Source organism: Typopeltis vanoorti, chromosome 17 (assembly GCF_054136105.1).
Source record: "Typopeltis vanoorti isolate ZY-2024b chromosome 17, IOZ_Tvanoo_1.0, whole genome shotgun sequence".
In the NCBI taxonomy this organism is placed as follows: domain Eukaryota; kingdom Metazoa; phylum Arthropoda; class Arachnida; order Uropygi; family Thelyphonidae; genus Typopeltis; species Typopeltis vanoorti.
Window position 1 is genome coordinate 78,112,697 of NC_143565.1, and position 14,410 is coordinate 78,127,106.

General features: G+C 33.9%; 1 protein-coding gene across 6 annotated transcripts in view; it reads right to left on the reverse strand.

The window, feature by feature from the left end:
• Positions 1 to 14,410, reverse strand: part of Khc-73 (Kinesin heavy chain 73) — an 842,240-nt gene that overhangs the window by 115,145 nt on the left and 712,685 nt on the right. For all 6 annotated transcript variants that reach the window (XM_090407555.1, XM_090407554.1, XM_090407553.1 and 3 more), the window contains 2 exons: positions 9,349 to 9,532; positions 3,205 to 3,326 (listed from right to left, as the gene is read on the reverse strand). In XM_090407555.1, the coding sequence (XP_090263681.1) occupies positions 3,205 to 3,326; positions 9,349 to 9,532 (306 nt within the window). The remainder of the gene's footprint in view (positions 1 to 3,204; positions 3,327 to 9,348; positions 9,533 to 14,410) is intronic.

Consider the following 14,410-nt stretch of genomic DNA (forward strand, 5'->3'; position numbering starts at 1 on the left):
TTTTTTCTTGAAATTTTTGCATAATCTGCAAATGTTGCTCTAGAAACAGGGAACTTCCTCTGCCTAAGTCACTTCAAGTCTCTAGTGAGGCTGTGGTCTTACGCTGGGTAATAAAATTCATCTCCTACCTAAACATATTCATAAGTTCTTAGTAAGGGAATACTGTGAGTAGACATATAAATACAAAATTAATGACGGAAAATCTCACATAAAAAGATTTTTTTAATAGTATAATTTTCGCCTGTATGTCACAGGCATCTTCAATACTATTAAAAAAATCTTTTTACATGAGATTTTCCGTCATTAATTTTGTATTTATATTCATAAGCATTCATGCATGTAGTAAGACTGGAACCCATGACCTATTTATTGGAGGGCAGAGATGCTACTGACTTGACCAACTAGCCTGGCAAAAAGAACTGTAGTGATGAGAATAGGCTCTAAACCCAAATAGGGCAACCCCAGTGGATTAGCAGTCCATCAATCTAACCACTTAGCCACCTCGTAAATAAAAAAATTCCTCAGCATTTGGTGAATATGAACAAGCCATTTAAAATTTTATATTTTTAGACTTTTGACCAAAAAAGGAATGAGGGAAATCTTCTCTCTCTTAATTGTATTATTTTAATAGCCAGACAGACTGATACAGAATGACCATAAACAATGCTGCTTGGGTGATATTCAGAATTATCTAGTAAAAGCAATGTTTAAATGTATTCCAAAGGTCAGAAGGTTAAATAAGGTAGGTGTAGAATGTATGAATGAAGAGATTAAGCATGCAATACAGAGAACAAAGGAATTATGTAGGCAACATAAGAGGAGTGGTAATAATAAATTCCACGAGGAATACAAAGAACTGGTAAGGAGGGTGACTCAGTTGGTAAAGGTAAAGTAGCAAAACCTCAGTATGATCAGCAGTTAGTTAATGAAGCCAAAAAAAATGAGAGTTATTTTGATATGTAGCCAGCAAAAATAAGAAAGATTATGGTAGTATGGCACTGATTTTAGAAAATGGTATTATAAGGATAACTGCTGTAGAGGATATAGTTGAGATATATAATGTGCAATACATAAAGGTCTTTCAGCCTTGTGAATGTGACATCATGTAAAGTTTCAGAACAGTGGATGAGGAAAAGAGACTGACTGTGAGTGAGGAAGAGGTATATGGGAAATTAAGCAAAGTTGATATTAACAAGGCTGTAGGATTGATGATATTATCACCCCATATTTTCAAGGAACATGTCAGGGAGTTGACATCTGCCTTAACATATTTGTTTAATATGAGTCTTACATTTGGTCACGTTCCAAAATAGTGAAAGGAAGGCAAGACTGTATCTCTTCATAAGAGGTGAGAGAACTCAAGCATCAAATTATAGGCCAATATGTGTATCAGGTGTTGAAGTGTTGGCAAGACTAGTGAGAATCAAGTTCAGGAACTGGGTTGACAACAATGGTATTATCTTTGATGGATAGCAGGAATTTGCTAAAGGGAGGTTATGTCTTAGCAATCTACTTACTTATTACAATACGGTGTGACAGCAACACTGGATGTGGGAAATGGATACACAGTAGTATACTTAGACTTTGAAAAGGCTTTTGATAAATTACTGCACGATAAGTTGATAGTCAAACTAGAGCAGATGGAATTGGATATCAGACTAGTGCACTGGATTGGAGATTAGCTGCCTGATAGGTATCAACAAGTTGTGTATGGAGGAGCAATATCCCAGAAGAGGAAAGTCACTAGTAGTGGTATCCCTCATAGGTCTGTTTTAGGGCCATTGCTGTTTAACCTGTATGTTAATGATATTGGGGAAGATTTGAATGTTGATATACAGCTGTTTGCAAAAAAAAATTTGATTTTATTTAGTTTTAGATGATGCAAAATCAGGATGAACTATGAGGAATAGAGCAGATATTGTGGCCTTACAAGAAGACTTGAATAGACTGAGTGAAGGGACATGGAGTGGGGATGCCAGTTCAGCATTGCAAAATGTAAGGTTTTAAAAATTGGAAAACAAAGATGGGATGTAAAATTTACTCTTGGTTGGGATATAATGTTGAAGGCGGAGGAAATAAGAGATATTGGGGTGATAAGGAGCTGAAATTTAGAGGACATATTGTCAAAATTATGAGGATAATGAATTTATTGCAATGATAAGGAGGACAGTGACTTGTAGAAGTAAGAGATGCTGGTTCCATTGTATAAGGCTCTGATTAAGCCACATATGGACTACGGTACACAGATTTGGTCATCTTGTTTTCAAAAGGATGAAGAGATGTTGGTGAGGGTCCAGAGACAATTAATCAAAATAGTTTCTGACCTCTGGAATGTTGAATATTCCAGACTTTCAATGAAAATTCCAAGTCAGGTGGAGCTGTCAGTTCTTGTGCACAGTCTCTCAAAACCTGTGGCGAAATCCCATCAAGTTCCATTGCTTTATTGGCATCGAAAGTGCTCAGTATTTGAAACACACTCTCTTCTTGCACTTCTAAACCATGAACCTACTCTATCCCTCTAGTATTAAAACCTACTTCTCCAGGACGAAATACCCCAATAAAGTGTTCCATACAACCTCAAGCATGAACCGCAGATCTCTTGCCACCTGATTCACACTGCATCTCAAGTCATTCGTGCCATTACAATCATCTCATCCACCTCACTTAACTGCTGTAGTCACATTATCTATCGTTCCTCCAGGCAAACAATCTTGTACACCATGGACCATCAAGTCTTCATACATCACACCTCTTGCCACTCTGCTTTTTCCTTGCTCGTCCTGTCATCTCTCCATCCCTGGTCTCTGCACTGTCTTGCCTTTCTCTCATTTCCTCTCTTTTACTGGTTCTCCTATTCTCTTACCCTCTATCATTTCCCTAGCTTTCTCACTCCAACACTGTTTCACTTTGCATTTGTTGTTTCCAGTCACCTAATCTCTTCTTTCACACTTCTCAACTCGTTCCTGATATATTCTACTTCTTCTTTCAACGCATCTATATCTGTCTGCAAGCTACTTCTTACTCAACATTCATCCTCCCAATCAACACTATCTTCGAAAACTTCATGACGTTTCAAACCTATTCACTCCTTACCTTTATATTTTGAATATGCATTAATTATAAAAAAAAATAGCATAATAATATATATGCATGTTAAACACTAATAATGGATGTACTGGCAAAGAATGAATCAGCTGATGTTACCTCATCAGATTCTTCTTTTTCTAAAAGGGGACGTTCTTCTCTGTGACTTTGTTCCTCTAACAACGTCCTCATAGGTTTGACTACTTTAGTTGGTTGGGGACTAATGCCAGTTAAGGTTGATGCTGAAGAATGATATACAAATATTTAAGTTATATGAGTTTCTTTTAAATGAAAATAAAATACTTTAAGTTAAAATTTTACTGTTACAATTACAATGCTTTCTTTTCTTTTTTTTCATTAGAAGAGAAAGTAAAATAAAAAATATTAATCAAAATTATTATGGGTATATATTTATGACAAAATAAAGTTATGATTTATACATTTTTGTTTTTAATATATTTTTTCTGTAGCTTGCATTCATAATATTGAAATCAAGGGGGAAAAAAGTCACAATGGGTGTGCATACATATATATTTCAGTAATCATGCAAATATTTCAGTGATATTACACTATGCAATCCATTAACAGGAGGAAATACTGATCTCATAACACAATGAAACAAACATATTAGAATATGTTTGCTTTGAAATTTTGAAATTTGAAAAGTTTCTTAATACGAAACTGAATATTATTTATTATTTTGCAAGAATAATTTATCAATCAATTCCATTTCCACATAATATAGCAAAAAATAACATAACCAGAGATGACATTCATAATTAAAAATTACTCACAATTCATATAAAATAATTATTTTAAGAGTTTTATATTTTTTTTAGATTTGATATCTTTTATAAAGTTAACAGATATTACATTAAATTTTTTGTTATTGTTGTTGTTTGATTAAATCCCATATTCTAAATTTAAACAGTTGGTTGCCAGTCAGATCCACCTATCAAACTGAGGGCACAATTAAAATTTTACTGATGGTTAAATAAATCACTGGTGCAGGCCATTATAAGGATTAGCAGCATAGGTTCAATGGCTCCAATATTTTTACTGGCTGGAAAAGTTTTTTTTTAAACAAAAACGAATTTCTGCATAATCATCATTGTTAATGATTGAATCTAGTAGTGTATTATAATATTCAAGAAATAATATTTTTGTTTTCAACCATACCATACTTAAAAAATATGTGAACAGAAGTTTGCTTTTATTTGTTGTTCATTATTCATTCATTCATTATGACTGTGAGATTAGCTGTTCTATGCAAAGGAAATGATTGCAGATAACTTCAGTCAGATTCAAAGAAGTCCTCTGGTCAGAAAGATCTAAGTTTGAATTCAGTCTAGGACGCGAAGGACCTTTACCACAGCTTTTGAACTGAAGGTGAGTAAGCTGGTCTCAAACCAGCCAGAACACACAATTCCCCCCCCACACACACACGTGTGTGTATATATATATAGGCATAAGACTTTATTCTAAAATTATGGTTATGAAAGTCAGTCTGGGCAGGCAGTGGACCTTAAGTACTGTTATTATTATTATTAGTGACATCATTCATTACCATACCGACTTAACCAAGGCTGTTTTTGACATATGAACTGTAGATCTAATTTTGCCTGGCCTAATTTTGGTTAAAATGATCCAATTATAAAGAAAAAAAAAAAAGATTTCAAATCATTATATGTAAACAGAATTATAAAAGGGAAAACCCTAGGACTGGTTTAAGAATGAAAATTACTATGCAGTTATCTATTCATTTTACCACAAAGACAATCAGTTTAGCATTTCTTATAATTGTCTACACAATAACATAGTTTAAAATCAGTCCAGATGAATTTTCAATTGCTGATATTTCTATTGTTTTTGTAGGAACTATAAAAAAAATGACTCCATGGAGTTGTGGTTGTGCTTTTAGAAAAGTCTGATAAGTGTGAAAAGTTATAGATAAATGCTTATTACCTGTCAACCTGTTTATGGCTTCTTGGCCTCAAGAAATAATTTTGTTTTGCCTAATTTTGGCACTGTCAGGCAAAATTTGCCTATGCTTTTTGTTAGTAAATTACACTTGACAATATATATATATATTTGTTTAATCTTTTACCCAAGTGTAAGCAAAGGAAGTTTGCATGTGAAGTATCTTCATGACCAGGCTACATATACACAGAGAAGCAAGCGATTGACTTCACATCCATTGCCTCAGAATCTCAAAATGCAATATATAACAAGAACTCTAGTCGTATATTGCTAAGCATAATGGGAAGGGCCACTACCCAAACTGATTTCGACTTTTATTGAGGTCTCATCAGTGAGAGCTAGACCTGAGAAGACACAAATCTTCCTGGATCTGGTTCCCACTGATGAAACCTCAATAAAGATCAAAACCAATCAGAGTAGTGGTCTTTCCCATAATGGTTAGCAATATACACTTCCAAAAGGAAGTGTGTTTTGCATTATGAAATACTGAGGCAACGGATGCGAAGTCAATAGCTTCTATACAGAAGTAGCATTGTGAAGATAATTCACATGCAAACTTTGTTTGCTTACACTTGGGTAAAGGATCAAAGAAGAATATAATTGTTTAACAAGATTAATTTACTTTAGAACTAAGTGAAAAAAAACTTTCTACAATTATACATTAGTGTTAACCACGGGAGAGCTAAGAGTTAAATATTTTGGAAACCTTGCTCATGGGACCAAATGAACTTTTTCAAACCATTTAAGGTCTCCAATAAATGGAATTGTGGTCTCACACTAGTGATTAAATTCTTAATTTCTCATGCTTGTAGTGGGAATCTGAATCCATGACCTGTTGGAGAGTGGAGATACTATCCACTTGAGTAAAGAGCAGGCAAATTTCATTAAATTCATTCAATTAATGCAGAATCATTATCAGCTTGAACTATTTGGGCCAAATTTTCTCAGTAAAAACGATATGATTAACTCACATGAACATCCTGCATACAACTCAAGTCTCAAATTTTATTAAATTAGATTTAGCCTGAGCAGTTACTGCAATATATAATTTTGATGTTTTGCCCTTTATGCCTCGTCATTTGCTCTGATTGACACACAAATTGTAAAGGCTTGAAAATTTTTGGTAGTAAGGATTCTAAACAACAAATTTCAATAACATTTTTCAGCTAGCCAGAATCTAGAAGTAAATTGCATAGATGAATGGACATAATGAATCTAATGGGGTGCTTATAAAATTTGCAAAACATACCTAAAGAGCAGGTAAGAATGTAATTTCATGCACAAGCTACTGTTTGCACATACTTGGATATAATATGGATGAAATAAATATAATTTCTTAATAAGCTATAACATAGATATTTCATTTTTGTACAATATTTAGAATCTGATTATATATATATATATATAGCTTGCATATTAATTACATTATTAAATAATTGTATGAAAAACAAACATGAACTACACAAGAAAAATATTTCCTCCTTATTTCTGAAACTAACATCATAAGATCATGCACAACATGAAACAGAAATTAGAACACAGCAAAATAAAATTACGAAAACAGAAATAACAAAATTAAAAGACTTGAAATTAACAAAAAATCTGCCTACTAATATTCTATGACAAAACAAAACAAAAATGTTGCTCGGCAAAAAATAATATGAAAACGTTCCACAATACAGAACAAGGATGATGATCATCATAAATTAATAAATAGACATACATTTGGAAGCAATGGCTTGCCTAAGACTGAGATTCAAATTGAAATTGAGATTCAGGAATGTTGGGCGAGCTGAAAAAGAGCATGAATTTATTTTATTCTAACATCATCAAATTTATTATGATTATTGCCAAAACAGTACAGCTACTGAATTAATATAAAAGTTTAATTTTTATATTAATAAGATAATAAGTAGTGAATCAGGTTTAATATCAGATACAGATAAAGTTAGAATAAAATTCTCTTAGGAGAATACTCTGGTAATTTTTCATACACAAATATCCAGCATACCAGAATAAAGTTTATCTAAGAAACAAACTAACTATATAACTAATATGCCGAAATGAAGCAACTGTTATATTCAATAATAATAAAGTCATAATATATCTTGAAATAAAGATTTTTTTCCAGTCAGAAACATATAAAATTGGGATGTAAGACAAGAATGATTCCAAATCTTATAGTTCCTTTTTATTCTTATTTTTTAAATGATAATTTGCACTTATTTATTTATTTTTATTATATAACTTTTAAAACTATCTTATTGTATAGATGATATATTTTACATTATCAACTGACACACATATATATAAGTATGGTGATGATATAAGATTTGTTTACACAGGAATTTTTAATTTTGCTATGCATTCTCATTTCATATTTTTTGCTGTTTGTACTTAATTCTTTTTTGTTTGTTTTATATTAATCCCATACATGACAAGTTACAGACCTGAAAAACACAGCAATGACATGTATGGGCAAGTAGTTAAGGAAAAAGAAGGAATATATTAACAAATTTCTTTAAAAGCTTGAGTTATATTCACTGTGGAAAACTATGGAGAGCTGTTCCAAAAAATGAAGTTAGATGAAGATAAGAAGCAGTTTGATATGTTTGGAGTTGGACTGTGTAAGGAAGTTAACCATTGGCTGTAAGTATTCATACTCAATTAGAGGAAAGTGGAGGAGTGATAGTTACCAGCCTGGTGGAACAATACCTATGAAAATATCTATAAAGAAGGCATAATGCAGAAAGAGAGTACATATGAGCAAGTGACTTGAGGAAGTCTGTGTGTGTGTGTGTGTGTGTGTGTGTGTGTGTGTGTGAGTGAGTGAGTGAGAATAAGTGAGTGAGTGAGAGAGAGAGAGAGGGGTGGGATTCACTTATTAAGTGGATTGCCTTTCTCTGTATACAATTAAGAATTCTTAGGGAAGTTTGTGTACACCATTCCAAATGTGAGAACAATATTCTAAGGTTGGTTCGGTATTGGCCTCATAAACTGTCTGGAGTGCTGAAGAAAAGAAAGATTTTGAGGGGGAAAAAAAGAAAGAAAGAGGAGAAAAAAAAAGAAAGAAAGAGGAAAAAAAAGATACCTGGTCTTTTGAAGACTGAGAAGATAATTGTGATATGTTTATTCTGGGATAAATGTTAAATGTAAAATCAGTTCAAGAAGAGAAAACTGACTCCAAATGAATGAAAGGAAAATGTTTTGATAGCATTGAAATCACTGGTTATCTTCACTTGAATACTGATGTTTAAGACATTGGTTTTGGAAAATTCTGCAGCTTTAATCATCAGTGCACTACAAGGTTTCTCAAATGAAGTTGAATGGATTGAATTATACTCTATAACAATTTATTTTATTTTATTAGTTTTTTTTTTACATCAACTGCTTTCTTCATTTCTTCCATAAAAAGCCCTAATGAAGCTGCCAGGTTATAGGTGTTTGTGTCATAGTTAGTTTTGATTAATATCTCTAGTGTATTGTGCAATAAATAATAAAAATTCCTAAATGCTTATGTTCTTCACTTTTTCTTTGGGATTATGATTAGATTCTTAACATGACTGAGCCTTTGTAATACAGTAGGCTTTTTATGAAATCCTTTGGTTTTAAAGATCTGGGTTTGAATCTGATCAAGAACGTAAAGAACCTTTACTTTTCAGAACTGAAAGAGCATTAACTGGCCTCATATGAAAGTGGCAGGATTTTCTCTTCTAGAAATTTGGATTTTTCATCCTGCAGCCAAGCAAACCAGTCAGGAAAACAACTGCAATTTACACACAAAAAATATTTAGGTATAAGATGAGCCATCTTTTCTTAAAATTAGAGTTATAAAAGTCAATTTGGGCAGGTCATAGTCCTTAAAGACCTGCAAGTAGTGTGGATTATCATCAGATATTTAAAATGGTGGCCAACAATAAAATAAAATTTCATTTCATTTGTTTATGCAGAACTAGCACATTAATCAAATTAATTTAACATATAATTGTCAGTTCATATTTATGGTATATGTTTATGTTTATGGTATATGTTTATGTTTATATTTATGGTATTGTTTTATCATGATGAGTTTTGTACTTTTGTTTTGCCATCATTTTGCTAACAAATATCAATGTTTATTGTTATTTTTGTTAATTTACTAGGGTACATATTGACTATAGACACTGGTAAATTGTATTGAATAACCTAACTTAATTTTCAACATGAAGAACTTTAGACTCCTTGGAGGTTATAATAATAATAATAATGATAATTTGCCATAGAAATAAAATAATTGCTACTTACTTAGTCCAAATGGATTTCCACTGACTACATTATTTCCTGAAGATGATTTGCAATCTTTACCAACATCCTTTAGGGATGTTGACCTAGAACAGAATCGATCTAGGGTACTAGTAAATGAATGCAATGACAAATCAGTGACAGAGTCTGCACGACATTCTTCTAGTTTGCCTGAGGATGGCAATATCTTGAAAGGAAAGGAAAAAATAATAATAAAAGAAAACATATTTCACATGTTCTATTATTAAAAATTCTCTATGATTTTAGAGAAATTAGAAAATTTACAACCACTTTTTTTTTTGAAGTTTTATTATACCTATACAGCCAGTTTTTCATAATAAAAATTAATAAGATACTCTTACAGCATAGTCCTATAATAGATGATTGTAATAATGAAGGAGACAAACATTTAGGAATTCTTCACACAGAACAAATAATAGCATATATGGAGATCATGTGTGTCTTCATCTGTAATTTGTATTAATTACAGCAAAACAGCACCTGTCATTAGTATACATTGTGACTATAATTTGGCCTAGAACCAAAATTTTGATAAAATCTGGTATTTTCACACTTTTAAACAATCCTATTCTATTATATGTTTAACCTCATATTTTCAATTTCATTCTTTGTACACTTTATAAAAAAGCATAGGATATTATTATTATTACTATTTATATGGATACTCCATGGAGTAAAAAGACGTGGGAGACCCACTCTATCCATTAACACAATTCCAATCATATATATCCTTAAACCTACTCACTACTGGGGCTCTCACAATCATCTGGCAATTCATTCCACTCATTCACCACTCTCCAAGTAAAGAACCTACTTTATATCCAAGTATGATCCTTTGTTTTCCCCCATGTACTAAACATTTTTTTTATGTCAATCTTATGGAATCAATTATAAGTTTCTATCATATCCCTGCTCCTCTGCCTGCCAGCTAAACTCTTCAACCCAACCCACAAACCCTCAATCTATCCTTATAGGGAACATTCCACAGACATGTCACCACGTTGGTCACTCCTATCGGAATCCTCTCCACCACCTCCTGATTCCCAAGAAACACAGGTGACCAAATCTCTGCATAGTAGCCAACATGTGAATGAATCATAGCCTTATAAAGAAGGATAGTAACCTCCCTATCTTTACTTGTAAATGTGTTCTTCAGCATGCAAGTAATCCTCTGAACTATTTTGCCAACACTTGTAGTATGTCTTCTGAATTTCAAATATCTATCGACCATCACCCACAGATCCCTAGCCTCATCAATTTCCTGTACAACTTGTACAATCAATATGATATGAAGTGTGTAACCATTTCATCCTGAAGACCATTTTACATTACCTTGCATTTAACAACACTGAACTGAATACCATTGTCCTTTGCTAACACTACTAATTTATTTAAATCATCCTGTAAGATATCTACATCACCTTTATCAACTATTGCCCACCCCCCTAGTTTTTGAATCAGCAAACAACTGAATATACCCCTTCAAATCTTCCGCTATATCATTAATATTCAAATTTAAGAGTTGTGGTCATAATACAGAGCCCTGGGACACCCCGTTAGTCACTCTTGTTTGCCTTGATTGTACTCAACCACACATCTCTGATATCTGTCTATCAGCTACTCCCCAAATCCATGGTGCCAGCCTCATATTCATCCCATTTGCTCCAACTTATACTATTAATGTGGAAAATTTTCAGTATTGAGATCACATTATGATGCAAAGAAAGAAAGAAACCAGATTCTGGTTTATCATTTGTATATAACAGCTGTGAAGTTATCATAGCATCTAATATGTGTAATTAATTGTTTATAGTTTTTTGATGTGTAAAACTTTTTTTTGTACCAGTACTCCTGATGATATAAGTCTTATGACTTACAAAACTTGTCGGGTTTTATTTGCTTATTTTTATTTACATTATAATGTGGTCTCAATACTGAAAACTTCCCACAGAATTGCTAAACCAGAGAAACTTATGTTTTCATTATATTATTATTATTACTGTACAGGCACCTACGTGGAGTCCAAAGACTCATCACAGGAGACCGAATCTATCCACACAATCCATCATACCTCTCCTTGAACCCATTAACAGAAAAAAGCACTCACAATTGACTCTGGCAACCCATTCTACTCATTCTCTCCAACTCTCCAAGCAAAAAATCTAGTCCTCACACCCCTATTAAACATACCTTTATTCAACTTCCAGGGATGACCCCTTGTTCTGGCCCCTTCAGCGAAATGCTGAAACATATTCCCTGCATCAATCCTATAAAACCCTTTAAGCAAGTTAAATGTTTCTATCATATCCCATCTTTTTCCCCTACCAAACAACTACTGCAATCCACACACCCTCAATCTATCTTCATAGAGAATATTCCACAGACTACTAACCATCTTGGTCACTCACCTCTGAATCTTCTCCACCCCTTCCTCTTCTGCCAATGAACACAGGAGACCAGATCCGAGCAAAGCAGGCTTTATACATCCAGATGTGGTAGTATCAAGTGCCTTATAAAGTGGAATAACAACTTCCTTATATCTACGTGTTAATGTGTTCTTCAATAATAGCCAAGTAATCTTATGGGCTACCTTAGAAATGTGTCCTCTAAACTTTAACTAGGTAATAATTTACCTTGTTCATCTGTGGCACTAAATGCTACCCCCCCCTCCCATTATATAAAATTCTAAAGGTAAGTTTATTATTAAAAACAAGTTTCATGCTATTTAACACCTTACCGGCCATTATGGATCAAATACGCATCCTCATACGCTTCGTATCCATCATATATATATTAATGTAATATCAATGGTATTATAATTTTAATATGCACTTCGCATCCATGTTTACTTGGATGTATATATACATCCTGGCCGGTAGCATGGTTAATAAAGCAATCACATGTAATTGTTTGAATTTTATTTGCAAATTATATTTAATCAAAAAACCCACAACCTAACTTATATTATACTATCCTATCCCAATGGCTTTAACAGGCCTTTTAAGGCCCACAACCTTCCAAGAATGTTTGGATTTTGTAACCAAAGTACGAGGATAGGATGGTCACCCCCTATGCCTGTAAGTATTCTTGGCTGTATCTCTGTGTATTCATGGGGCCAGTTTGCCTGCTTGCAGGATGAAAAACCCCAGATAAACTGGTGGAAAAAACCCTGCTGGCCACACACAAGACCGGCTAACTTGGCTATGGCTGAGGAAGATCCTTAAGCTCCTCACGTCGATGACGGAAATCAAACCTAGGACACTCCTTCCCCAAGGCATATGGTTGTGAAGCGCAAAGCCACTAGGCTAACTGTGCAGACACTTATATTACTGGTGTGATAAATCTCATATTACACATATCAGTTTGAAGACAGTGCTGATTAGTCAATATATTTCACCCGATATTTGATGTCTCTTTCCCCATCCACACAACACTAATCAGTCTCAGGCTGATTATGTGGTTGTTTTCCTCATCTCCACTTCCTCCTCATTTCTCTTAAAAGAGGAAAGCAAAACTGGAAAAACCCGTGGCAGTAGCAATACTTAACCTTCATGGATTGGGAACCAGGTAAATCATGGAGCTGATGCTACTACTAATACCCTAAACTCATAAGCTTAGAATCATTCAGTAAATTGAAAACAGCATGTGCAAATAGATGCATCAATTTCTATCACACAATATTATTTCTCATCTTTCAAGAACAATTTTGATAGCAGTATCAAAAGTGTATTAAAAGTAGAATCTGAGACACCATCAACAGAAAAGAAATGGAACTAGCAGAAAAACTGGATAGGTACCAAATCAACATAACAGGTGTCACCAAAACAAAGACACAAGCAGTTGAGAATCTTCTAAGCTTGAGTCTTTGTTTATAGTACTTTGTCTTCTTAAAGACAAAGTACTATATTCATGTAATAATGATTAGGAAAAAGAAAAGCAATGGAGAAATTTTTTTGAGGCATTAGAGAAGTCAGATGATACAAAGAAAAAGGAAAAGATGATCCTTGTTGGAGATCTAAACATTAGAGCAGACAATGACTAAAAGGCAGACAGTTATGTTTTGTTAAGATTTGGACAAACGAACAAAGTTAATAATAATGGTGAGTACCTGCTGGTCCACCACACAGACTAGTCATACATTGTTTTCCAACATAAAGATATATTATTATTATCATTATTTAGGCCTCCAAGGAGTCAAAAGACTCATTGCAGGAGGTCCTTCCTAGGAAACACAAGTCTATCAAGACTCATCGTGGGAGGTCCATACAAAGTCTATTATACCACTCTTTAAACTCATTGACCGTTCTAGCTCTCACCACTCTATCAGGCAATGCATTCCACGGTTCAACCACCCTCCATGCAAAGAAACCACTCCTCACCCTTTTGATCACAGTTTCCTTTAATAATTTTCCAGGGATGGTCCTTTGTCATCACTCTTTCCCACTGTTCAACCAAGTGAAAGAACTCCCTAGTGTCAACCCTGTAACCTCCTTTCAACAGTTTAAAAGTCTCAATCATATCATCTCTCCTTCTTCTATCCACCAAACTCTGCAGTCCACATTCCCTCAGCTGATTCTCATAACTAACATTGTACAGTCATGAAACTGTCTTTGTTATCTGCCTCTGTACCCTTTCCACACTTAATTTATCCCCTTGAAATCCTGGGGACCAAATCTGAGAACAATAGTCTAAGTGTGGTCTGATCAGGGTCTTATACAACGGAATGATAACTCTTTTATCTCTGCAGGTCAGCGTCCTTCTCATTATTGCAGCAATCCTCTGTGTTACCTTCACCAGATTTGCAATATGTCCCTTGAATTTCTGGTTTCTATCAATCATCAACCCCAGATCTCTAGTCTGCCCTACTTCCTAAAGTATATCTCCTCCAATATAGTATGCAGCGTCCCATCGATGTGTCCCAAACCTCAAGATCTTACAATTTGCTGCATTAAACTGACACCCCATTCATTTGCCATCTGTCTAGTTTATTCAAATCATCTTGCAGGGCTGCTGTATCTGCGCTATTACTAATAACCCTTCCCAG